Source organism: Lissotriton vulgaris, chromosome 1_1 (assembly GCF_964263255.1).
Source record: "Lissotriton vulgaris chromosome 1_1, aLisVul1.2, whole genome shotgun sequence".
Lineage (NCBI taxonomy): Eukaryota > Metazoa > Chordata > Amphibia > Caudata > Salamandridae > Lissotriton > Lissotriton vulgaris.
The window spans coordinates 1774032127-1774058491 of NC_141685.1; the positions used below are offsets into that span (position 1 = coordinate 1774032127).

The window sequence follows — 26365 nt, forward strand, 5'->3', positions numbered from 1 at the left end:
GGGGCTATCTATGCTAGAGGCTCTCCATGAGCTCCTCATCTTTTCCTCCATCGAGACACAGAATTATTGGGGGCGACTTCAACTGTCACTTCGAACCTCTTGTAGGGATCCCCTCTGTAACCCTAGAAGAGGATTCCATCTGGCATATCCAAGAGTGTTCGATGTACCCGGCAAAGCGCTTCAAGCCAGTCGCCAACAAGCTCTTAGTAAACCACTCTCTTAGAGCCTGTAATAGCAGACTCCCTCCTGATGTCCCAGGGAACTCTACATTTAATAGAGTGGGGAAAAGTACAACCATTGACTATATTATTGTCAATGTAGAATTTTGGGCTCAATGAAGGGCTTTTTGCGTAATACTAAGGGTAGATAGTGACCATAATCTTCTGTCTCTAGAACTAAAACATACACTGGGTCACTCACATGGATCGGGGGAGCTGGAGATTCGCGCAGACACTAACTTAATCTCAGTAGCGGGTGGCAGACGCGTTAGATGGGCCAAGTTTATGCTAGCACCAGAAACAATAGCTGATCTATATCCGCTTGCAGAGGCTTTTGAACTTCCGGCTGTGAATCATGCTCCTTCATATTTTCAAGCACTTGACCACATTCACACCAACCTATTTGCTAATATGGCGGAGTATTTTTACACTACAGTTAATAATAAGACACAACCAAAAAAGCAGGTCCAATGGTTCAACAAAATCTGTAGGGAGGCTAAATGTGCACTTGTTAGGGAGGTTAAAACTGGTTCTGTGCAGAGCATTAGAGTGGCTAGAACTGCATACAAAAGCATAATTGCGGAGGCGAAGCTGGAATGGGAGGCTCTAAGATGGGTAAGTATCAAAGAAGCCTTGGATAGGCGTGATTATGGCGCATTTTGGAACCTAGTGAGATCAAGCTCGTCAGAGGGGACGCCCGCTTTAACACCCAACTTGAGCAAAGAGGTTTGGATAGCCCACTTTAGGCCTTTTGTACTCCCTTACTGACACTGCTTCCTTGATAGAACTATGTCCCCCAGTAAAGAGTACACCCCCCTCCGTATTATCAGAGGCGAATGACTCCGACTGTCAATCTTGTACCATGCAGGAAATTAAGGCGGCCCTTAGAAGTTTGTCTTCTGGGAAGGCTCCGGGATTGGATAGAATCCCAGGAGATCTATTTTTTGATTGAGCAGAAGGTATGGGTCCCTTATATTTTAACTCCATTCTTCATGGCATGGAAATACCCCGAGCTTGGTTGGGGGGCTGAGATCATCCCCATCCATAAAAAGGCCTCCCCATCCATAAAAAGGCCTCCCCACTTGATCCGGCTAATTACCGTCTCATTAGCCTCATTGATGTCTTGCAGAAACTGTTTGCCCGCCTTTTATTAATGAGGTTGCAGTGCTGGATGAATGAACAACAGATCCTGACTTCCCTCCAAGCGGGCTTTCGTGCAAAGGTCTCTACCATCGACCAACTGTTTAGACTTCAATTGGTCTTCTGGAAGACGGTGACTCTGGGGGCTGGTAGTCTGTATTTGATCTTTGTAGATCTTTGATCTGGTCCAGAGGGACAAGCTCTGGGCCCATATTGATAGAGATGGGTGCCCCAGCATACCTGTGCCAATTGTTCAAACGTTTACATCACTGAACCTTTGCGAGGGTGAGGTATGGGAGGTTTGGGGAGCTCTCTGCTCCCTTTCCGGTGGAAAGGGGAGTGAGGCAGGGGTGTGTGTTGGCCCCCACTCTCTTTTCTTTATTCCTCAATGGACTAATTGACCATCTTTTGGGTGCGAGGGATTTAGATTCTCCCAGCTTAGCAGCCCACAAGATACCAGCCCTGATGTTCGCTGGCGATATCCTCTTGTTATCAAAATCTTCCAGGGGTATTCAGCGAACACTGGAGGCGTTCTGCTCTTTTTTTCAGAACAGGAAACCTGGAGATCAACCTCTCTAAAACCAAATACATGGTCTTCAATGCAAAATCATCTAACTGCCCACACCCTCATTTGGATGGCACGGTGCTGGAAAGAGTTTCCACCTTTGACTACTTAGGAGTAACACTCCATGATAAGATGGGATGGGGGCTGCAGATGGCTAAGGCAAACATGAAGTTGGCCCAATCCTCTGGCGGTATCTTAAAGGTCCATAATGAGTGTTCACTTAAAATTCTGGGACCACCTATAGAGATCTACAAGGCCCAGGTGAGAGGCGGGGCGCTCTATGGGGTAGAGCTTTGGGGCCATGTTAGCGCCACCCCCCTGTCCACCACTGAGAACAGCTTTATTAGGTCTCCCCCCAAAGTACACCTCTGATCCCTTTAAGGTTAGATCTGGGTCTGGCCCCTATACGGGGGTCATTTCGAACCGACCTCTGATGTACTGGAGGCGTCTCTGGGCTACCCCAGAGTTGCTAAGTTACAGGGAGGACCTAAGGGACCTACTGACCAAAAGGGAGGCAGGGAAAATCCCCTGGCTAAAACACGTAAAGCTGCTCTGTCATGCACTGGGTAGGGGTGACAACATGTGGCTCTCTCCAGAGCAAACATGTCCCCTGATGCCTAAAAGGGTGTTGGTCAACCTACTCAATCAACATCGAATGGATCTTGCATTCTCTAAACGTGTGGTCGACCAGCCTTGCACTTTAAACCGAGGAGTGCAAGACATTTGCAAATGCACACAATCATCAGTAAATGACCCACACAACTCTAAGAGATTAACACCAATTTATAAAAATAGCAAGTATCTTTAGATGTTTAAGTCATCAGAGGAAAATCATTCAGGTAAGTGTTTGACAGATGCAGTGGTGTCTTTAGGCGTTGTGTTTTCTTAACTGGAGCAGTCTAGGGGGCCTGTGTGCAGAGGCTGCAAGGAGGCATCATTGAATTCCACGAGAGGTGAAACCATGATGGGCTTGAGCACTGGAGGGCTGAGGGACCTTGTTGACACTGGTGGCCCACTTCAAGTCTGGCTGGAGGCGATGGGTGCAGTGGGGGCTTCAGGTGTCTGATTTTGGCTGTTCCGGAGGCCTCTGTCTCTTCCTTCAGAGTTTCTGCAGGGAACAATTCAGCTGAACTTTGGGAAGTCCAAGTTGTTAAAGGTAGGCAGTCCTCCCAGGTTTTGGCAGCGCACAGCTGCAGGACGAGACTTCTTTGGTGTGCATGTTCGACAGTGAACAGCAGACAGGACAGCAAGCCTGGGGCCAACTCAGGTGCTCTCTTCAATCTTCTGCTTTGGCGGCTGTTCATGTTCTTCTTTGTAGGTTATCGGGATCTGCTTCTATAGTGCCTGGGGCTCCCCTAAATACTGAATTTAGGGGAGGAGATCTTGGGGGTGAGACTAGCTTGGAGGTGGCACCCCTACCTGACTGGCTAATTTTCCCGCCTGTCCAGGTGCCATGGGGGGTCCTGGACAGAGGGGTTTACTGTCTTTCCTGTGAGGGGAAGCCAGATTTGCATTTCAAATGTGGTAGCCCTTTCAGGCTTGCTGCCCAAGGAAGGCTAATCAACAGGCCCTCCTGTGGTAGGTGGTGGTCATCCTTCTTCCCCAACAGGCATTTGTTCTGGGTCTCCTAAGAGCAAAAGGCTCTCATCCTAGAAGATCAAGACAGCGTCTCTGGTGGTAGGCTGTAGAAACCAGTCCACAAGGGCACCAGAGGCTGGTAGGTTTTCAAGGGGCACCTCAAAAGTGACCTCTGGCTGTATGTGTTGACAAATCCAACACTGGCATCAGTGTATGTTTAACAATAAGAGATGTTTGATACCAAACATCCCTGTTTTCAGTGAAGCCATCATGTAGCTAGGGAAGTCCTTTTCACCAGTGTCCAGCACATATCTTAACCCCTTCTCAGCTAGGCCTTTTCCCACCTGAGTAAAGTCCTTTACTGGCTATTTGGGGGTGTTAGTGCTAAGGCCCCTGTAATTTTTTTTGTCCGCATTACGTATTCATGCCAAATTTGCGTCCTTGTCCAACGTCCTGAGGATTCTGAAGGGGACTGAGAAATTAGCCAAATTAGAGCAAAAGTTTGAGGTTTGGGGGGAAAATGTTGAGAGTGCTGCAGAAGAAAGAATCTGTTTTCCCCCCGCAAATGGTATCAACAAAGGGTTTGTGGTGCTAAAATCACCATCTACCCAGCTTTCAGGAACAGGCACGCTTTTATCAGAAAACCAAAAATTAATACAAAGTTGCTGCATTTTACTGGGACGTAGCATATTTTTCCTATTTTTTTAATTTTTTTGTGCCTTCACCCTCCTTCCAGGTAGAGGTAGAAATGAGTGTGAAAGCAATGATGGATCCCAGAAAGCTATTCATTTCCGAAAAGTAGACCAAAGTCTGAATTCAGCAAGGGGTCATTTTCCTATAGAAAATAACAGTTAAATTAAACAATTGAAAGAGTTTAAAAAAAAAAAAACCAAGCACTGGCGTTGCCAATAGGTCTCGTATTAGGAAAGTTGGAGCTATTGGTTTTGTAAATGACAAAGCCCTTTATGTTTTGAAAATGAAAACAAAAATAAAAGGCATTGTTATTTGCAATTGTAATAGCTCCAACTTTCCTACTACGAGACTTATTAGCAACACCAGTGCTTGTTATCTCTAGCTACTAACTGGGTCGTGGTGGTTCTGTGGTGGTTCTGTGGTGGTTCTGTGGTGGTTCTGTGGTGGTTCTGTGGTGGCGCTGAGTGATGCTGGGGTGGCGCTGAGTGATGCTGGGGTGGCGCTGAGTGATGCTGGGGTGGCGCTGAGTGATGCTGGGGTGGCGCTGAGTGATGCTCGGTAGTGATGCTGGGGTAGCGCTGAGTGATGCTGGGGTGGCGCTGAGTGATGCTCGGTAGTGATGCCGGGGTAGCGCTGAGTGATGCCGGGGTAGCGCTGAGTGATGCCGGGGTAGCGCTGAGTGATGCCGGGGTGGCGCTGAGTGATGCCGGGGTGGCGCTGAGTGATGCCGGGGTGGCGCTGAGTGATGCCGGGGTGGCGCTGAGTGATGCCGGGGTGGCGCTGAGTGATGCTGGGGTGGCGCTGAGTGATGCTGGGTAGTGGTGCTGAGTGATGCTGGGTAGTGGTGCTGGGGTGGCGCTGAGTGATGCTCGGTAGTGATGCTGGGGTGGCGCTGAGTGATGCTCGGTAGTGATGCTGGGGTAGCGCTGAGTGATGCTCGGTAGTGATGCTGGGGTGGCGCTGAGTGATGCTCGGTAGTGATGCTGGGGTAGCGCTGAGTGATGCTGGGGTAGCGCTGAGTGATGCTGGGGTAGCGCTGAGTGATGCTGGGGTAGCGCTGAGTGATGCTGGGGTAGCGCTGAGTGATGCTGGGGTAGCGCTGAGTGATGCTGGGGTAGCGCTGAGTGATGCTGGGGTAGCGCTGAGTGATGCTGGGGTAGCGCTGAGTGATGCTGGGGTAGCGCTGAGTGATGCTGGGGTAGCGCTGAGTGATGCTGGGGTAGCGCTGAGTGATGCTGGGGTAGCGCTGAGTGATGCTGGGGTAGCGCTGAGTGATGCTGGGGTAGCGCTGAGTGATGCCGGGGTGGCGCTGAGTGATGCCGGGGTGGCGCTGAGTGATGCCGGGGTGGCGCTGAGTGATGCCGGGGTGGCGCTGAGTGATGCCGGGGTGGCGCTGAGTGATGCCGGGGTGGCGCTGAGTGATGCCGGGGTGGCGCTGAGTGATGCCGGGGTGGCGCTGAGTGATAATGTGGAAGGGAAGAAAGAAGGTAGGAAGGAAAGAAAGGAATGAAAGGGAGAGAGGGAAGGAAGGAAGGAAGGAATGGAAGAAAGAAAAGGAAGGAATGGAAAGGAAGAAAGAAAGGAAGGAAGGAATGGAAAGGAAGTAAGGAAAGGAAGGAAGTAAGGAAGGAAAGGAAGTAAGGAAAGGAAAGGAAGAAAGGAATGGAAAGGAAGTAAGGAAAGGAAGAAAGGAATGGAAAGGAAGTAAGGAAAGGAAAGGAAGAAAGGAAAGGAAAGGAAGTAAGGAAAGGGAAGGAAGTAAGGAAAGGAAAGGAAAGGAAGTAAGGAAAGGAAAGGATGAAAGGAAGAAATGATTCTAATTGCAAGTGTCAGCATGAACAGGCTTGTTTTGAAGATGTAGTCCCCAAATTTGAGACTCCATGACAGAGAGGGGCTGTGAAGGACGGAGAGGCGAGAGGCAGAGACCACACGTGGAGGACATCCAAGGAAGGGTGGGAGGGGAAAAAACGCATTAGCGAGCGAGAAAAGCCATAAACACCAGGGGGGCAGGGAAGCAGATTGCCTTCAAGCCTTTGAAGACAAATGATGGTGGTGCCTCTGATGTAATCACCAACACCTTTAAAGTACAATACCACAGAGAAAAGATAGAGGGGCAGAGAGGGGGGGGGGGCGTTCATGAAGGCCATACATGTAATCAATAATCACAGATGTTTTAGTTTAACCAGCCTATGATGTCTGAAGGGACGTCCTGAAGTAGATTCAGGCATGTAACTACGAAAGGATAAACATTGAACACATTATGTGGATTCAATCTTTGCCAACAATCGATATCAAAATAAAGCAAACCATGAAGTGATGCGAACCATTGCAAAATTGTATTCATTTATCATCCCTATGTTTTAATTACAGCTGGTCTCCGCCTGCGCCACGAGACGGGCTGTGTCTGATTTGCAATCATGATAAAGAACGAATGAGTTTGAAATCCGCTTCATACCATTACTTTTAAAAGTATTGCATTAGTGACGTTCAATTGCAAGTCATGCAGTTGTGTTACCTTGTGGCTTTGCATATGACATCATTCTCGAAAGGAAAATAATCCACACAACAAACATGCTGTTGTTACAGTGCGTGCTTTCTTGTTGGTGTCCATACAGGTCCATGCGTGGAGCGTTTGCAGGCATGGTGCAACAGGCGAGGGAGGGGAGACGAGGGTGCTCTGCAGGGGTGATGGGACCTGGTGTAGAGAAGGCGAGCAGACGACTGTGGGGGGGCGGAGGGAAGAGAGGGCAGTGGAGACTGGGGTGGCGACAGGGAGATGCATGCACGTGCATTGGGTGATAAGTTGCTTTCACGCAAGTGTTTATTGTCTAACGTTTTTATGTACATTAACACACAGGCAAGTGACTGCAGCTGGCTGGGCACATATGATAAGGCTTATATGCGAGTAAAAAAGGCCTTTATGGCCTGGAAAGGACACGCACGGATTCCAAAGGCCGCCTGAGAAACTTTTAGGCCAGAAATGGTGAAAGCGTCTGTAGCTCTCGCCAAAGTAAAATAAACACGAGTGCTAAAAGTCTCCGCTTTTTCCCTCTAAACAACATGTCCTCCTGATTAATATGATTTCTGTGCTGTTTCTTAGGCAGGCTAACAGACACATATTTCAATAAAAGCTGCCACGTAATCTAAGCCCCGGCACCTATCCGTCACAAATTAAGCTTCATAAAAGCAGCTCTAACCCGCACTGTAAAAGCGGCACTAGCTAAGCCAACAAAAAACAAGTCCACTCCAGCTTCACCAAAAGGGAATTGTCTACATGACAAAGTTGAGAAACGTTTACATTATTCCCTGTATTTTGCCCCTGTGCACTTACCTATCCTTGCACGTTCTTCTTGTTTACAAATACAAGCACATTTGTTTGATGTAATGCTTTCTCTTGGGGTGCTGGGATGTAGTTGAACGCGGAAACATGCAAATAAAATACCTTTCATCCGGATCATAAAACGCAACTTTTTCTTCATTTATCACCCTTCTCCCCCAGTCAGATGCAATAGCTCAAGCTCGGGCAAATGCAAAACCTGTTGCATTTGCGAGACTTAAAGCTATTGTTTTTTTAAAACATAAAAGCAGGGGGCGTGACCATATCTAAAGCGGTGCGCCCGTGCACAATAATTCAAAAATAATGCTTAAAGTGGGCTAGAATAAGTGATTGATTGTGGAAATGAAAATTAAAACCTGTGGAGATGTGATAATGCTTGGCGAGTTGGGATGATGAGTGATAATGAGGACACGGGAGGGTGGTGGAGGCAAAGAGGGAGCGTCATTAAGGATTACGGTGCGATCTGTAGAGAGAGGAGAGAACATGATAGCAGGGGGGAGAGGTGGGTCGGATACAATGGCACCAGTGAGGAAGAGGAGGCGTGCAGGGGAAGAGGGTAATCAGAGAGAGCTGCAATAGCTCAAGCTCGGGCAAATGCAAAACCTGTTGCATTTGCGAGACTTAAAGCTATTGGGGGCGTGACCATATTTAAAGCGGTGCGCCCGTGCACAATAATTCAAAAATAATGCTTAAAGTGGGCTAGAATAAGTGATTGATTGTGGAAATGAAAATGTAAAACCTGGGGAGATGTGATAATTATTGGCGAGTTGGGATGATGAGTGATAATGAGGACACGGGAGGGTGGTGGAGGCAAAGAAGGAGCGTCATTAAGGATTAAGGTGCGATCTGTAGAGAGAGAAGGAGAGGAGAGAACATGATAGCAGGGGGGAAGAGGTGGGGCGGATACAATGGCACCAGTGAGGAAGAGGAGGCGTGCAGGGGAAGAGGGTAATCAGAGAGGCATGCAGGTAATTGAAGAGGCAGGTCGTAATAAGAGGCTAGAAAAGGAAGCAAAGTGGCAAAAGGACGCGAGAGGCATGAAAGATTTACAAAAAAAGTAAAAGCTGCGCTGTTATTTAATAAAGGCCTAATGGCATGTTGTATCAGAGGTGGCTAGAAAAGGAAGCAAAGTGGCAAAAGGACGCAAGAGGCATGAAAGATTTACAAAAAAAGTAAAAGCGGCGCTGTTATTTAATAAAGGCCTAAGGGCATGTTGTGTCAGAGGTGGGAGGTGTCTGGAAGCGGCACTGTTGCTAAATAAATCAAGGAGCACAGGCATGCTGTGACGGAGGTGTGAGAGGTCTGCCAGGGAACAGATGGCCTGGCCGTGAAGCAGGGGGCGGGGCAGCGCTGGGGAAGCCTGTGGGAGGGTGATTGATGCCTTTGATGTGGGGAGGGAGGAGAGCCTTTTGCGAGGCGCGTGCTTGTTTGCTCACATGACTCACGTGAACTTCATGAAAACCGCGGGGCTGAAAGCCCTTGGTTTGACGATGATTTTGGCCACTTGAATTCTCGTTCCCTCAATGCGCTTGCGCGCATTGTAGGTCACGAGACCTAAAAAACTGCAATTGTGCCAATATTTTCACCTATAACTTCTTGTTAGTATGGCAGATTTTTTAAATCAATATACTGTTATGTCTGCTGAACCCTTGCAGCGATATATAGGACTTGTAGGTTCAACAAGCAACCACGTTACACAAAGCCATTAACTGAGTTACGTCTTGCAATGGTTTTTCATTGTGTACCAGGTGTATAGCAATTCATTTGGTAAAATATAATATAAATAGTGAAAATAGGTGTCGAGGACACCCATGTATTTCCTAAATGGAACACACTATAGCGTTTAGAAGCAGTGGTTATTTGCAAATCTCTGAAATTGTGGGTACTCGTACTAGCATGTGAATTAGAGGACATTTTTAAAAATGACTTTTTTTTTTTACACATTTTCCTATATTTGGAAGGCAGAAATGCATCGAAAGTCAATTGGTAATAACACTTCTTTTATTGTTCCGTGTTTCCCCCAAGTCTCTTGATAAAAATGGTACCTCACTTGTGTGTGTAGGTCTAGTGCACACGACAGGAAATGGCCCAAAACGCAATGTGGGCCCATCATATTTTTCCAGTGAAAACTGACCCTTTTTTCGCAATGCGCCTAAGCTGCGGATTTTGGACCCTAGCTCAGCTGGCACCGAGAGAAACATAACAAACATGTACATTATTGAAACCTGGGGAATCCAGGATGGGGTGACCTGTGTGGCTTTTTTTCAGGTTCTCTTACCCAGAATCCTTTGCAAACCTCAAACCTTGGAGGGGAAAAAAACATTTTCCACACTTGTCTGTGATGGAAAGTTTTGGACTCTGCAGGGAGCCACAAACTTCCACCCACCCAGCATTCCTCCAAGTCTCCCGATAAAATGGTTCCTCACTTGTGTGGGTAGGCCTAGTGCCCACAATAGGAAGCACTCCAAAACATACTGTGGATACTTCAAAATTATAGATTGCAAAACTGCCTGGTTTTCTGAGGGAGTCACCTGCTTTTTTGGTCCCAGGCTCAGCTGCCATCTAAGGAAACCTTCCACACCCAAAAAATTCTGTCCAGGTAGGTGCGCTTTGCGTGGATCTCAACATTGTTCAACCCAGAATCCCCTTTAGGCACATCTCAGTGATGTGCCTAAAGTGATAGGATTCAAAAGACAAATATTCAACCATTACAACCTGTTGAATTTTCAATGACTCTGGCTCTGTTTATTCATGTTTAAACCCCTTAAAACACATTTATGCCCTGCGTTAACTTTTATACAACAGAATAGTAATATATATTGTTAAGTAAATGCAGTGTAGAATAGTCATGATGCTAAAAATAAATAACCTAAAAGTACAAGGCTACATTTTTACTCTTAAACCCCCCCTGTATAAAAAGGTATTCAAGCAGCACACTAAGAATAGGTGTCAGTGGGTAATATTCTTAAGGCAGGCATGAAGTTTCGAAAACCCAAAGAATGTCATAATAGGAGTGACCATCTCTTTCTGGGTGGGCGATAAGCTTAGCAGAAGAATAGAACATGGCAGTAAATTCTATGCCCCTTCGTTACACTTAACAATAGGTTTACTGGGCGAGGTTGCCATATAAAACTTAGTTCCCAGAATACCAAACTGGAACTTGATTAAAAAGGGTTTTAGCCTGGATCGGAACGATCTCATTAAAGTGGCTCGTATGGCGTTACTGACATTGCTTCCAGGAATTTAACCAATAAACTGCCCTCGATGCAGTTCCTTTGACTAAGTCACAGTAACATTCCAGAATTGCTTTTTAACTTACATTTTGCATGCCATAGCTAGAGGAAAGATCCGCCCACATGGTTTCAAAACCAAGGTTTACAAATCAATCCTTTACGTGCCTAGCCTAGGGTATGGTTCCAGCCGCATCCAACCGTAGAATCTCATGAAGGCCTTTGCTGTATATGACAAGCTGGGGAGTTGCCCCACAGCCTTACCTAAAATAAGAGGTTGAAAAATTGCCACATGTTCTATTTTCTGTCAGCGCAAGTCCACATATAAAGGCGCAAAGGGAGTGCTTAAAGATACATTTACTAAGATCTAAGAGAATAATTTTGTCTTGTGGTCAACGCATGTGTTTGCATACCAACACATTTCTGTGCCATACAGGGTGGCTTATTAAACCATCACTTGTAAATCTATAGAAGGCAATACTCTTTGGTAAAGGAGACTTTATGAGCCGTGCCTCCATGAATCATTAAAGCTCTGCTTTTTACAAATTGGGGCTTCCAGGATAAACTATTCTCAACTTTAATGCCTAGGTAAGTAAAAGTGAGGGCCTTTGTACAGACAAATTCCTTCATCCACCCACAACCCCAAACTCTCCCTTTAAGACCTATGCTGATTTAATATCATGTACTGTGTATTATGTATTGATTTCTAGGTCATTTCAGTCGCAAAAGTTGTGGGCACTGTCGAGCAAATTATGGAGGCTGATCGGAGCATGTAAAATTAAAATGGTGTCCTAAGCAAAAGGAGAGCTGGAATTGATACACCGTTCATTTTGGGGGGGCGAATCATGGTTACAACACGTTAAGTATTTCTCACGCCATTATAAAAATAAAACAAAACTGGAAAAAAACAGGGGCAAGAACGCATCCCTGGCGAACACCTCTATGGATCGGATTGCGTTCTGTCTGCTCACCCTCCTACCCCCATGGAACTTGGGCATAGTCTTATTAATATTGATAACAAAGGTACCGGAACCCCCACAGACTGAAGGCACTATCACAGCTTTGACCAGGGGGCAAGGTCTAAGGTGGTCTTCAGGTCCACAAAAGCTATATATAAATGTTGCTTGCTGATCTTAATTTACTTCCAGCAGATTAAAAGCAATTAAAACCTGGCCTATAGTACTAACCTTGCGTCTGAAGCCTACCTAAGCAAATTCGATTTTCTTCCATCCGCTCTTCAGATTTGACTACGAAACACCATTTGCAGTTTATACAGTAAGCTTATCGATCTGTAATTGCTGGGACTGCTCAGTCTCCCTTATGGATTGTTATTATGCCCCCCAACTCCAAGACTGCTCCCTCTCGCCAGTGAAGTTGTGGGCAAGAGTTGCAATAGATATAATCTGACCAATGTGCACTATTGGCATACAGGATAAATATGTGGTAGTGATGGGGAAATATTTTCCAAATGGTTCGACAAGATTTTAAGGTTGGTGTGAAGTGTTTCTTGGTGAAGCTTACTCTAAAGTGGATTTCAGAAAATGGTACCCAATTTTGCTAATGTGAGCTGGAGAAGTATTTGAAAGATGGAAAACTTGCACACACAAATGGTGTATACTACCCAAAGGCAAATTATTTGGTTTAACGGATCAACAGTTATCAAAGATAGTATTCAAATGGCTGTTAAAAGGAGACCTTATTGAGTTTGTAAATCAGATGGTGTGGTCCTACAGGACCACTGTATGAGGTCACAAACTTTTACTGATTTTAGAAGGTGGACAAATTCTATAGAAGGTAAGATTTACGGGGAAGCAATAGAAGTACATTAAATGGCTTGGTAGTAGAAAGCTTGTAAAGAGGTGGGTGAGGATATGGAACAAAAGCAGGATTGTGGTTTGTAATGGCAGGGAACTCCCAAGTCAGAAAGGATATAAAGAGATGTGAGATTAATAACCAAGATTATTTCTACTTGAATGCCAGAAATGGTGGTGAATGACTTTGTCATTGAAGGGTAAGCAAGCATTGAAAATGCAATAGGTCTCCCCTTTGATTAAATTAAAGCCATTTGCATTGCTAATGGTATTGTATAGCAAAGCAAATGGCTTTACCTTAATAAAAGGTGAGACCTCTTAAAGGTTTGAATCTCCTAAACAAACTTGATGTTATTACTCAACACTGGAATAATCTACTCAGGAAAAGTGTTGCTTTCAAAGTTTATTTACTGGCGGACAGGACCTCTCCATAAGAATTGCAGACTGTACCAAAAGCCATGCTGGGAATTATACCTCCCAATAGCTAACTAATGGTTCAGCCCTCCAGTTTAGTGGCTTTAGAAATAAAAGGTATTTTGTTTTTTCTGTATTTTTGGCTATTGTTGACTTTGGAAAAGTGGCCTCTTTTAGAGCCCTTGGCCATCCGACTCACCCTCCTGCCTAATTACAGCAATTCTCAGTGCTTGAGAAACTCCCCTATGTTTATTATCCCCATACCTAGTGCTTCTCACTCCACATATGGTATGGCTGCAAAATCTCTGTGGAAAAGGAGTTACCTATATCCTACTTTTATTGCTGCATCTTTAATTTAAGGATTGTACCTAGTTGCTCCTATCCTCCCAAAACATTCTATGCTTGACCTAGCAACTTTTTTCTTTCTCTAGTGGTGCTAACTATTTTTTAACACAAATTCTAAATATCAGCAATTTGCTATTCTACAAATTAATGATGCTCCGTGTTTCTACTTCGGATGTATGAAGGGCAGATCTACTGCTGCAGGCCACTTAGTTTTCTGCACTGAGTGCAGACTTCTATGCACCGCCTGCCTGCATGGAGAACTGGTCACTACTCTCCTTTATAGTGACTACTCTTACTATCTCCCCATATTGTGTGGTTTTGACACCTCTTGATTTTATGTCCATGTTAGTAAACAGAGGTGGAAGTGACGAGAATAGGTGTGGGTGGATTCGGCAGGACCAGACATGTTCAGGACAGCACATATACTGTGCTGCCTGTATATAAAAGAACTGCACTTGGCCATTTTTCTTGGGGTGAAGTCAGTGCAGGCATGCGTTGCTTTAGAGTGTTTGTATAGTTTAGTGTTTTTGTTCTCTTTTTGTCTTTCAGTATTTAACGTGGTGAAGTAGAAGATACTGTAAAGGGATGGTGGTATTAACACATTTTCACAGGTTAAGGGCAATGTGATAGCTGTATTTGTTCACTTGAAAATTACTCTGTGCTGCCTTAGGGTACGTAGACGTAGCTGTTTTCAACTAAAGTTCAGTTTTAGGAAGTGCAAAATGTTTAAATTGATGATTCTTGTTTTCTAACAGGTGAAGAAAATCAAGAAAACAATTCTTCAACCGCTACTGTGATATACAGTGAGACAGACACATGCCCCATTTGTCTAAGCTGCTTATTGGAACAAGAACTTGGTTTTCCAGATAATTGCCATCATGTCTTCTGCATGACCTGCATACTTAAATGGGCTGATGTAAGTGCGCTTTATTAGTTCATTTTGTAGTATTTTTAGATGTTGACTTCATTTGTGCTAATAATTGTGTTTGCTAGTGTATAGTTTAAGAGTCAAACATTTCTTTTCCAGTGTGGCGAAGCAATAACTTTTATTATGCAATTGGTATCTGCATTGCGGGGCTTTTTAATTCAGGCGCTTAACCGAGAGATTTAAAAGGTAAAGCACTGATTGATACTTCAGCATTGTTCCCAATACTATACAGTAAAAAGTAGATATTGAACGCGGAGTAGTGTAGTGTGCATAGCCCTGTCTACTAAGGACCACCATTGCTCATTTGTAACAAGCAACTACACTTGGACCCTGTTTTGGTTATTGCCTAGTAAATTTACCATTCACTGGGTAATTCACCATACCCCCAGGATATTGTGGCATGCATAAGCAAATTTAGCGGCACACATATGGAAATTTAGCTGCATTAATCATTCATTTTCAGCCTGAAATCAATGGAAACTGTTTTAGCAGAGTATTCCACTTTGAAATAGTCATGTTTAAAGTGTCTGCAGCTCTACGGAAGCACAACTCCAGTCCTAACCTCATGGGAGGGAGCTGTATTGCTCCCTTGGATGTTCTAGTGCCCATGTATGCACCTTTGCTGGGGCAACGCTGCCTCCGGATCCGCGAGGCAGGACACCTCTTCCTCAGGAACCTTAGGGTGCAGGATAGTAGTGGCTGATCAAAATAAGAGAGACAGACTGCATAGTGAGGTCACCTCCTGCTTACCGCGTCCAGGCCTCCTAGGTAGTCTTGAGCATACACCTCACACCCCGGTACTATTCCTTGTGCATAATACACAGAAGCATCTTAAAACATAGGAAGACGTTTTCAGTGTGAAGCAGAGTACTGAGTCTCAATCATTTGTACCTGCTGGGTCTTTTACAGTAAGCCACGAAGGTACACACCAGGTATCACTCACGACTGTCAAAAACCTCCTAGAACAGACAAATTGCCCTTAACCATGCACCAACCCAACTTTTGAGATGTTAGTAGTCCCAGGAATATGGTCCTCGTAATCATGCATGGCCAGGGACCACCAGCTTAGATTGTATTTACAACTAAATTCAAATGATACCGTCCGTGCCCAAGGAGCAACAGATGTTGTGGCCGCCAGTAGCCCTGGGATTTTCAGCCACGCATGCTCTGTTGAAGCAAACTGAAGATGAGTAACGTGTTGAATTTCCACAATCCTTAGAGAAGGCCGGAAGACACGACCTAGGACTGTGTTGCTTTGGGCCACAATAAATATTATCTCGAGTTGGCCTAAGACTTCTGGTTGCTGATAATGAAACCCAGTTGGTGCAGAACTCTAGTCACCATTTCAACATTTTCTTGAGCCTTCAAAAATGACAGAGCAGAAAGCAACCGATAATAAAGATATGATAATATTGTGACACCATACAAATTAAGATGAGCAACAACAGGAGCTAGTACCTTGTTGAAGGTCCTGGGATATACTGCCAGACCAAAGGCAGGACTTGAAATTGGAAATGTTGGTTCCTTAAATGTAAACCACAGAAATTGTTGATTTGAGGGATAAATCCAGATGCAATAGTATTCTTCTTGAAGCTCAAACGTCACTAGGAAATCGTTCTCATTAGTAAGAGGGTGATTCCCTGGAGAAAAATCATCTTGAATGTCCACAGAGATGTAATTGGTCAGGGTCCTCGGGTTCAAAATAGGCTTTATTCCCCGTCCGATTTGGCAGCCAAAAAAGGGACATAATAGAATACTTTTCCTCTCTGAAGCAAAAGCACAAGTGTGAGCGCCTTCTTCTCTTGAAGAGCTTGAATTCCTAACATCTTTACCCGAATTCTCAACTCTTTCTTTAGCCACGGGATAGGTCTAATAAGACTGGGAGGATTTTGAGCACATGGAATTCAATAATAGGTCTTCACTATCTGGAGTGCCCAATGGTCCATGTTACAGTTCTTCCAGACAGGATATAAAAGTCTTAACTTTGTCCGAACTTCGAGGTAGTAATTTTTGTAACTGTTAGAACCAAGTTGGCTTTTGTTTCCAAACATAGCCGGTCCTCGAAAGAGACTCTTGTCCTGAAGATTTTGGAGAGGACGCTTGAACGTTAAGTATTACTTCTAGACTCCAGCTTAAAAGGTTTGAACGTTTTTTTACTCTTCCGCTGCTTTTTGCACCATGTCATCGAGCTCATTACCAAATCATTTTGATCCTCTAAAATGTTATTTAAGTAGACCTCTCGGTGTGTAGTTGGTTTCCATGACTTCATCCAAAGCAGTCTAGGACCAGCTATTAAAGCCCCAACCAAGGTGGGGGAGGGGATGGGGGGGGCGCTGGAAAAACTCCCAATGTCCAAATGCAGTTCATATGTGTACAACAACCCCAGCTAAAGGTGTCGAACCAAGGAATAGACGTTTGTGCTGCCCTTTTCAACAGTTTTGACTTCTTCTCTCTCGGATGCCATACAGCCTCTTCAACTCTTGTGACCCCCTATTTATCCAAATAGAAAGAGAAGCCCCATGTGCCAAAGGGACGGGCCATATTAATATCAAACAAGAATATAAATTCCCTTTGGTAACTAAAATAAAAAAAATTCAACCCTTCATATCCATTATACCGGAAACCATTCATCTCAATTATCTGAAGAACCACTAAGTCTATATCTGCAATGCCACAAGACAGCCTAATAAATGTTAATGGAAGGTCACCTATATTTTATTAAAAGGCATTAAAGCCATTAGAAATAGTCTACTGTGCAAAGTTCATAAATCAACACAATGAGAAAGATATGTCCTTATTAAGTTTCATATTTTGCATAAATATCGTGTTGATAGATGGAGATGCAAAACACATGTTTGTATCAAAAATATTAAAAACGCATAATTTGAGGCATATGAGCTGCAGATTGTATACTTTTGCATAGATCGCCATCTGGTGTTGGGCTTGGATGTTTGAAGTTTGTTTTTGTCCTGGAAGAAATCTTTGTTGTCTCGAGGTAGGTGACTCCTCCCCAGGACTATGGTCCCTCCTCCCCAGGACTATGGTGCGCATGGGCATCGACTCTATCATTAGATGTTTTTTTTTTCCGCCATCATGTTCGGATGTACATTGCTGCGCTCTGGATCTATATCTGTTTAGAATCCCTGTTCAATATGCAATTCTCTCCACTTGACGGTATTGTCTCTATTGCGTTTTCCCTTTTCGACGTTCATCTTCAAAACAAACTTCTCTACCTCCGTTTCGACACTGGCCGTTTGGCCTCTCCGCACCGACCACGCCTGCAGTCCATGGAAAGGACTCCTTTCAAAAATGCCCCAGCAGCGGTGGGAAGTTCCCACACAGACTTGCACGAGGTGGGAATCTCTGCCTCTCCCCGGAGCATGAAGAAAAGAACTGCAAGGCCTGTGCATCGTTCAGGTCGAAGAAAATAATTCGTGATAGTCTGGCTCAACGTCACAAAATGTCTTACGGAAGCAACTTGATTCTGGATTTTTTCGGAGCAGATGCCGAAATCCAGCCGGAACAATCAGGTGACGAAGAGGACATCTACGTCTCCGAAGTTGATGATGACTCTGATGCAGAAGAGGAGACAGTCACCCCTGCTCAGCGGTCCGTCAGTTCCGAACCCCTCTAGCCAAACACAAACCGAAGGTTCTGGTAACACCCTCGCCCTCTGGCTCGGGTCGACACTGACAACATACTTCAGATGCCCTGCCCTTGGTGGGCCCGGTCTGAAACGGAAACTTAAGCCTTCGGTGCCTATTCCAATCATGGAGTCCCACTCTGCAACTCTGGGCAATAGCTTGCTTAATCTCCACAACGGCCCCCACAACGCTAAGGATGCCTGGCCTCCACCTTGGGGGTGCCCAGGAGTGGACGCCTCACAGGGAAAGCCAGGATGGGTCCCACAGCGGTATTCTTACAAGCGCCTTGAGACCCTTGCGGGTGAGTAGTGCGCTATACAAGTATCATTTTACATTTTTTTACCTGGACGACTGGCTGATCAAAGCAAGCTCATACAAAACATGCAAGCAGCACGCACAGAGAGTGACCAGCACACTGATGAACCTAGGATTCTCCATCCACTGGGGAAAATCCTCCCTGGAACCAGGGCAAGGGCTTTTATTCTCGCTTTTTCCTTATCAGGAAAAAATCAGGCGAGTGGTGCCCTATCTTAGACCTTCGAGCCCTCAACAAGTTCATCAAGTCCCAAACATTTTGAATGCTGACCTTGCTGGAAATTTTACAGTTCCTGAATCCCGGAGAGTTCCTCTCCACAATCGACCTCCAAGATGCATACTTTCATGTGCCAATCCATCACAGACACAGGAAGTACCTTCGTTTCACAGTGGGATCGAAACCCTTCCAATTCAAAGTTTTACCTTTCGGCCTTCGTTCCGCTCAGAGAGTCTTCACAAAGATCATGGCTTCGGTTGCGGCTTTTCTACATCTACAGGGCATACAGTTCTACCCTTATTTAGACAACTGCTTGATAAAGGCCCAAACCTTTCTTGCAGCAAGACAACACACTCAGACTTGCCTATCTGTCTTTCAAGCCATGGGTCTTTCCATCAACCACGAGAAATCGCCTGTCCGTCCAGCACAACAAAGTATCTTTCTAGGGGCATTAATAGACTCTCATCCGGCGAAGGTGTTTGTTTCGCAGGAGCGCCAAGATCGCATCATCAAGATGGTGGCTCTTCTACGCTCAAGAAGGTCCGCTTCTGTCCGCATGTTACCATTTTTTCTGGGCATTGCATCGTCCTGCATACAGCTGATACCCAATTGCAGGCTACGCATGCGAGTTTGACAAACTATGGCGGCAAGCCTCAGGGTCGTTAAACAACAAAGTCTGCCTGTCACCCCCATACCCCCCCCCCCACGCATTCAGGGCGCATTAGAATGGTGGGCTCACCTTCCAAACATCGCAACTGGGCCGCCGTTCCAGGTCGCAGACCCCACGCTTAATCTTACGACTGACTCTTCCTTAGAGGGTTGGGGTGCACACCTCGAAGGGTTGTCTGTCAAAGGCAAATGGACGGCAGATCAATGCAAATGGCACATAAATCGCCTGGAACTCTTGGCTATCTTTCTCGCCCTAAAATCTTTCCGGCTGGTGGTGGAAGGGGAGTCACTGCTGGTGCGTACGGACAACACCACCAGTATGCACTACCTCAACAAGCAAGGGGGGAACGAGATCTCTTCTGCTATCCAGACAGGCACAACAGATCTGGGAATGGGCGATTCACCATCGAGTCCAGCTAACAGTTCACGTACCGGGTGCCTCCGCCCTTGCAGACCCTCTCAGCAGATCGGCTACGGACAATCACGAGTGGGAACTCCATCAACCGACTCTCGAGTATGTGTTTCGCTTGTTGGGCCAGCTGGAGCTGGGTCGGTTTGCGTCTCCACACAACCGCAAATGCCTACGCTTGCAAGTCTGCATCCCCACAACGGATCGAGCGGGAATGCGTTTTCGATCAACTGGTCGAACAAATTTGTTTACGCTTTTCCGCCGATCCCTCTAATACCACGCCTACTGCACAAGATGAGACTTCAACCGTGTCACAACCTATTGATTGCGCCCAGGTGGCCGCGTCGCCTGTGGTTCACGGATCTTCTGTTTTCCCAGTGCGATCCGATTCTTCTCCGTCCCCTGCCTAATCTTCTCACCATGAGCCAGGGCCAGATTTGCCATCCGGATCCAGCATCTCTCCAGCTTTACGCTTGGAACCTGAGCACAATGAGTTTGCACATCTCAATATTGCTCCCGAGTGCAGAGAGGTGCTTGCTCATGCGCGCGCTCCTTCCACAGTCAAAACCTATAAACTAAAATGGAAACGGTTTTGTGTTTGGTGCCACAAGGAGAACGTCGATCCTCTGCTCACCACACCTGAGCGAATCCTGCCTTTTTTCCTCCTTTTGGCACAGTCGGGACTTTCGCGTTCCACTCTTTTAATTTCAAGAAGATTTTATTGAGAGAAATAATGATCCAAATAATAGCAAACAAAATACAAAGAGGCGATACATTCTAATATGAGAAGAACGTGAAACCATGGATAACATTTGATCATTAACTAAGCTCAATGTAAGTAAAATTGGAGAACAGGCAAACAATATGAAGTTAATGAAATGAGCCAAGAAAGGAGTACATTGTTCAGAACGTAGAACGTATCAGTCCCTAGGATGAGGATAGGGGCAGGGGAAGATAATAAGAACAACAGGAAGAAGGAAGGAGAGAAAGGAAAAAAGCAGCAGAAAGAAAGAACGGGATGAGAGGACAGGAAAGAGGAAGAAAGGAAGAAGGAATCCCACAGGAATAACCCAATGTAACGCAACTACCAGACAAAAATTAGGTAGACATAACAACAGGAAATTGAGGGACTACACCTTTCGCAGAGAGTTCCATATAGTCATCCAGAGTTGCCCAAACCCCATTAGAGATGGAAGGCGACAGGTGTGCTAGATCTACTGAGGTGTGAGCACTGCGTAAGAAGGAAACCCATGCCCACCAGGTATGATAGGAGACAGACGAGAAAGATTTCCATTCCATAAGGATAACTTTGACCGCTACAGACAAAAGAAGGTCTAACAGTTGTAATTGTAATGGATCAAGGGGAAGAGGCGTAGGAGCCGCCCAGGGGCCTAATATAACTAAAGGAAAAGAGAGCTGGAGCTCAATGTCAAAGATAAGAGACAAATGTTGCTGAATAAGGTCCCAGAAAGGTTTAAGCAAGGAACAGTTATAGAACATATGCGGAAAATCACCCGCCTCAACGCCACAACTCCAACAGAGGTCATCCTCTTTAAGGTTGAGGGAATGAAGACGTACCGGAGTCCAGTGGAGTAGATTGATCGAGAAAAACTTGGACTGTATTAAGGAAGGAGCTATTTTATTACGTAGCGCTAATTTGCCAATGGATTGCCAAGCTTCGGAGGAGATATGATCCGTAATATTGTGATCAAAATGACGCGACCATTTTTGCTGTGCAACCGTCTGATCAGGAAGCGAAGTAGAGGATAGAAACCTATATATGTGGGAAGCAACATGACCTGCTTTGAGCCAAATAGAAAACAGCGAGATGGTGGAAGAGGAGGGGTGAAGACGAGTTTTCGAGATCGCAACCTTGATTTTAAGAAAGGTATAGAAGTCTAGATTTGTTAGAGTGTTTGAGCGCTAAGGTAGAGAAAGGTAAGGGCTCACCAGAATCATTATACAAATGTTGTACAAGAGAGACACCTTTCGTCGCCCAGTACGACATGAGTGTGGGAGTGATATTGAGTTTAATTTTGGAATTACGCCAAATGGAAGACCATCTAGTTTTGTGCAGAGGAAATGCCATCTTTCTGTCCACTTTCTTAATTGCGACAATTGTATCAATAATGATAGAGCGGGAGAACAGAATATGTAGAGTGGAAGTAGTACAAAAAGAGGCAATTGGTAAAGGAGCAGCTAAATCCTGTTCTATGAGTAGCCATAGAGGAATATGACGGGTTGGGGGAGAAAACCATAAGGCACCTTGAGAGGCCAAAAAAGCAGTCTGGTATTTTTCCCAGTCCGGGAAATTACAACCCCCATATCACAAGGTCTACGTAAATGTTTATATGCTAACCGAGCACGTTTGCCGCTCCATAAAAATTTGGAGGCGATACCATCAATTTCCCGAAAAAAAGAGTCAGATAATTTAATCGGAATCATGGAAGAGACAAAATTGATAATCGGCGTGATCATCATTTTAAGGGTTTGTAGGCGACCCCACCATGAAATATGTTTTGGAGACCATGTATCCAGAAGACGACGAACTTTAGCAAGAGTTTGAGATTCATTATAAGTAACCGTGGTATGTAGCGTGGAACAGAAATAAATGCCTAGATATTTGAGATGGGTAGCTTGCCATTTAAAGCCAGCCGAACCCATATGAGCAGGAAAGCAGTAGGCATTTAAAGGGAACATTTCTGTCTTATCTTTATTTAGGGTATATCCCGAAACCTTAGAAAACAAAGAAATGGTGTCAGAGATAGCAGGGATGGCTAACGCGATATCGTCCGAGAAAATGAGAACATCGTCAGCGTAGGCTGCAGTTTTTTTTTTATTTTTTTTTATTTTTTGAAGACCTTTATTGTGCATGTTGCAGAAAAACAAATACGGGCCTACAACCATCCGGCCGGCCACAACATTTATGAGCACAGGTGTCAACATTACGGCCTTCCGACGGCATCAATTGATACAACAACTATTAATAACAGTTACACTGGAAAGGACATGCCGCCAGGGAGAAGGATCAGTGAGGTCAAATTTTTAAAATTTTTGATGAAATAAAGGCAATAAAGGATAGGTATAAAGGATATCCGAGTCCGTATATTGAGTCCACATGAGTAGGCAATAATGGAAATGATATCAATTACGTAGAGCTCTTCGTCAAGGCGACAGAACAATAGGAAAGACAAAGCGGACAGCAGAAGCCAAACTCGTGCCGCTCCCAGTGCCACCCACTCCCAACCATCCTCTATCACAGACCCAGAAAGGAAAACAGTATAAGAAAGCGCAGGAAAAGAAGAGAAAAGGCCCATAGAAACTAAATATGGAAACTAAAATCTACCCCCCCCACCCTGCACCAACGCGGAGGCTACGGCCTACCCCCCCCGACAATGTGCCTGTCGCCCCATAAAGAACCCGAAATATAGTTCAAGCAAAGAAAGAAGAAAGAAAAAAGAAGAAAAGTAATAAAAACGTTACCATGAAATATAGAGAGCGAGAAAAGGCCACCCTAATCTACAACCCTCAAAAAACCCTACAAGTGAAGCGGGAGGAGGAGCCAACCGAGCCATTCCCAGTACCCCAGTCAGAAACACAGTCCCCATACAATTTACAGTCATTGAAAACCAGTTATTAGTACAAAGTCAGCTAGGGAAAGACATTATAACTTGTGCGACTTAAGCAAGAATGTACAACTCCCAATCCCGGTCCCACCCGCCCAGCAACCGACAGTACAAGGAGAACCTAGCCCTGACCCGACCTCGGACAGACCCAGGAAAGAAGCACATGAAGAAGGCCCGCCCCCACCAGGACAAAGAACCAACATGGCCGCACATCAAAGGAAAGTAACCCAATAACACAAAATGGCCAGTGAACGTCACCAATAAATCCTGTCTTCGTCACAATTAAGGTCCATGGGCCATCGGGGAAACACTGGGCCTCCGGGGCACAGGGCAAAGGCAACAGTGGCAAGACCCGGGCGTGAGGCCGTAACACTGTTGCAGGCGGCATATCAACCAGTCCCGGAGACAAAGGAAACAAAGTAACACAGGCAAATGCTCTGGTCGGCCCATGGCAGGCGCCCATAGAGGCAGAGACAGTCACGACTGCACCGTCAGAAATGAAGGGCACTGCATCCCTCGTCGGTTCGGCTGAAGATGAAGCCAGATTGGGCTGGCTCTCCACATTACGATCGCCGCGTAGATCGGATGCCATTGCGTCGAGACATTCACCCAGCGCTCTAAAGCCCGCATACATTTCCACACGGAGGCTAGACAGGGCGGCCAGGATATCCCTGTAGGAGAGCGGTGGTTGGAGCTTCTCACATTCGTGTTCCCGGAGGGGAACGAGCATACCGGCTTCCAGTGCTCGTCGGGCGACACAACCCGCAGACAGGGATATGCGCCCCCCCCCCAGTCTCTGAGGCAATTGATCCCATCCCGACGTACGAGACACAAAGCAAGCTACAAATCGTGTGTAGCGCGAACCGTCCACAGCACAGGGCGCCAAGCCAGTAGAGTCGATGAAGGTCGGGCTGTCGAGACTGGGGGCTGTAACACCACTAGCCGTCACACCGGGACAGGGTAGCAAGCATCCAACGTTCCACCAAAATGGCCGTGTCCCCTTTATCTTCCGCCGCCAGTCACAGACAAAGACGCGTTACTTACGAGGCATCTTGAGGGGCAGGTAGACCACAGGGCTCCGAGCGCGGCAGTCCACTGCAGGCAGCCCAGTCAGGAGCTCGATCCGGGGAGAGATGGCCACCCTCTCAGAGTCAGCGGGTCGCGGGCAAGACGGCCGCTCCACAGCCTACCAGGCTCGGGGACGGCCAGTGGCGTGGTTCTGGGGTCAGGGCTCGACTCCGGCTATCGCGTATCTCCGGCTGCCGGGTGAGCTGGGAGGTCCGGGAAAGATGAACAAAGTCAGCACAGCTGGGCGCATCGTCCGCCGTCGGAGAAGACAGGATATGAAGCAGGATAGCGGTGCGGAGGACTGGGAGCTGCCGGAGCCGGGAGCCTACACGTCTTCACCAGTCGCCATCTTGGCTCCTCCCTAGGCTGCAGTTTTAAGACAATGAGGGCCAAAAGAAAACCCTTTGATATCAGGGTGTAAATCAATCAGCCGAAGGAGAGGATCAATAGATAACAAGAACAAGAGAGGGGATAAGGGACATCCTTGTCTCGTGCCCTGGCAAAGATTAAAAAAAGAGGATGTAGAACCATTAACTCTAATATTAGCTTTAGGTTGGGAATATAAAGACATTACCATGTTAATAAAAGAGTCCCCAAGGTTATGTGCATGTAAGACAGCTCGAAGAAAAGGCCAAGAGACCTTATCGAAGGCCGCCTCCGCATCGAGGGCCAAGGCCGCGGCAGGTAGTTGGGATCGCTTAGCCGCCCCAATAATATGGCAGAAAGTGCGAATATTGTCTCTTGCCAGCCTACCTTTAACAAAACCAGTTTGGGAGGGATGAACTAGGTTGGGAATAAAAGATTCTAGACGTTTAGCCAGGATTTTAGCAAAAATCTTCGCTTCCATATTGAGAAGCGAAATAGGGCGGAAATTCTTAGGGTCCGAATGGTCCTTCCCCTCTTTTGGGATTACTACTATGGTGGCTTCAGCAGCCGTACCAGAAACAGAACCATTACGAACAAAAGCATCAAAGACAGCCTGCAACTTAGGAACAAGCAACGGGAGAAAGGTTTTATAAAATAATATCGGGTATCCATCTGGGCCAGGTGCTTTCCCCGAACGGGTGGCCTTGATAGCAGAAACTATTTCCTCAGGTGAGATAGGTTCATTCAGAGTGGAGCGATCTTCTTCTGATACTGATTGAATCGGAATCGATTTTAGAAAATCTTGGCATTTGTCAAAAGAGGCTTGGTTAGAGGGGGTATACAATTTGTTATAGAAATCACGAAAAACTTCAAGAATTTCCTCAGTTTGGAATTTTTTAGATCCAGTATGATCTTTAATAGAAGAGATCTGAGAGGATTTATAGGAAGAATCTTGGAATTTTAATGTAGCAGCCAAAAGTTTGCCAGCCCGATTCTTTAAAAGTAATTTTTTGGACTTTTGTGCTTGGAAACCAATATGAGCTCTTTTAGTGACAATTGTATTATATTTGTATTTTAGAAGCTTAATTTGTTGCAGGATAGTCGGATCTTTAGTATGTCTAAAGGAAGCCTCCAGAGTCTTGATTTCAGACGATAAGTCAGTAAGTTCTTTTTTAATCGCTAAATTGCGTTTGGACATGCATGCAATAACTTGGCCCCGGAAAGTACATTTAAAAGAGTCCCATAAAATTATTGGAGAAGATACAGAATCCTCATTTTCACGGAAAAAAGTGTTTATATCCGTTGAAAATTCTTCCACTTGGGCAGAGTCATGTAACACTTCCGTATTAAGTCTCCAGGAACGACCACGTGGTTGCGGAGCAAAGGACGATAGCGTAAAAGTGACCGCAGCATGGTCCGAGATGACAATGGGATGTATAAGCGGGGAAGAAGAAGCTGAGACAAGAGAAGAGTGAACTAGGAGATAATCAATACGAGAGAATGAGGAATGAGGGGAGGAAAAGAAAGAAAAGTCACTACCAGTGGGATTATGGAGACGCCAAATATCATGCAATTTAGCAATGGAACACATGTTAAGCATCTGTTTATGTGCTTTAGGCGGACGAAACTGAAATGCGGAGTTCCTGTCTAATAAAGGATCCATAGGTAAGTTAAAATCTCCACCAACAATGAGATTTCCAGCATGTGGGGTGTCATGCAATTTTTTAGAAATGGATTTCCAAAAAGCAGGGTTATCAACATTCGGAGCATAGATATTCATAACAAACAAATC

The 26365-nt window shown here is 45.6% G+C and overlaps 1 protein-coding gene across 5 annotated transcripts in view; it reads left to right on the top strand.

The window, feature by feature from the left end:
- Positions 1-26365, top strand: part of SCAF11 (SR-related CTD associated factor 11) — an 867779-nt gene that overhangs the window by 47235 nt on the left and 794179 nt on the right. For all 5 annotated transcript variants that reach the window (XR_015295546.1, XM_086919086.1, XM_086919088.1 and 2 more), the window contains exon 3: positions 14087-14247. Coding sequence is in view for 4 of the 5 variants with exons in the window: in XM_086919086.1 (XP_086775212.1) it covers positions 14087-14247 (161 nt within the window). In the remaining variant the exon portion in view is untranslated. The remainder of the gene's footprint in view (positions 1-14086; positions 14248-26365) is intronic.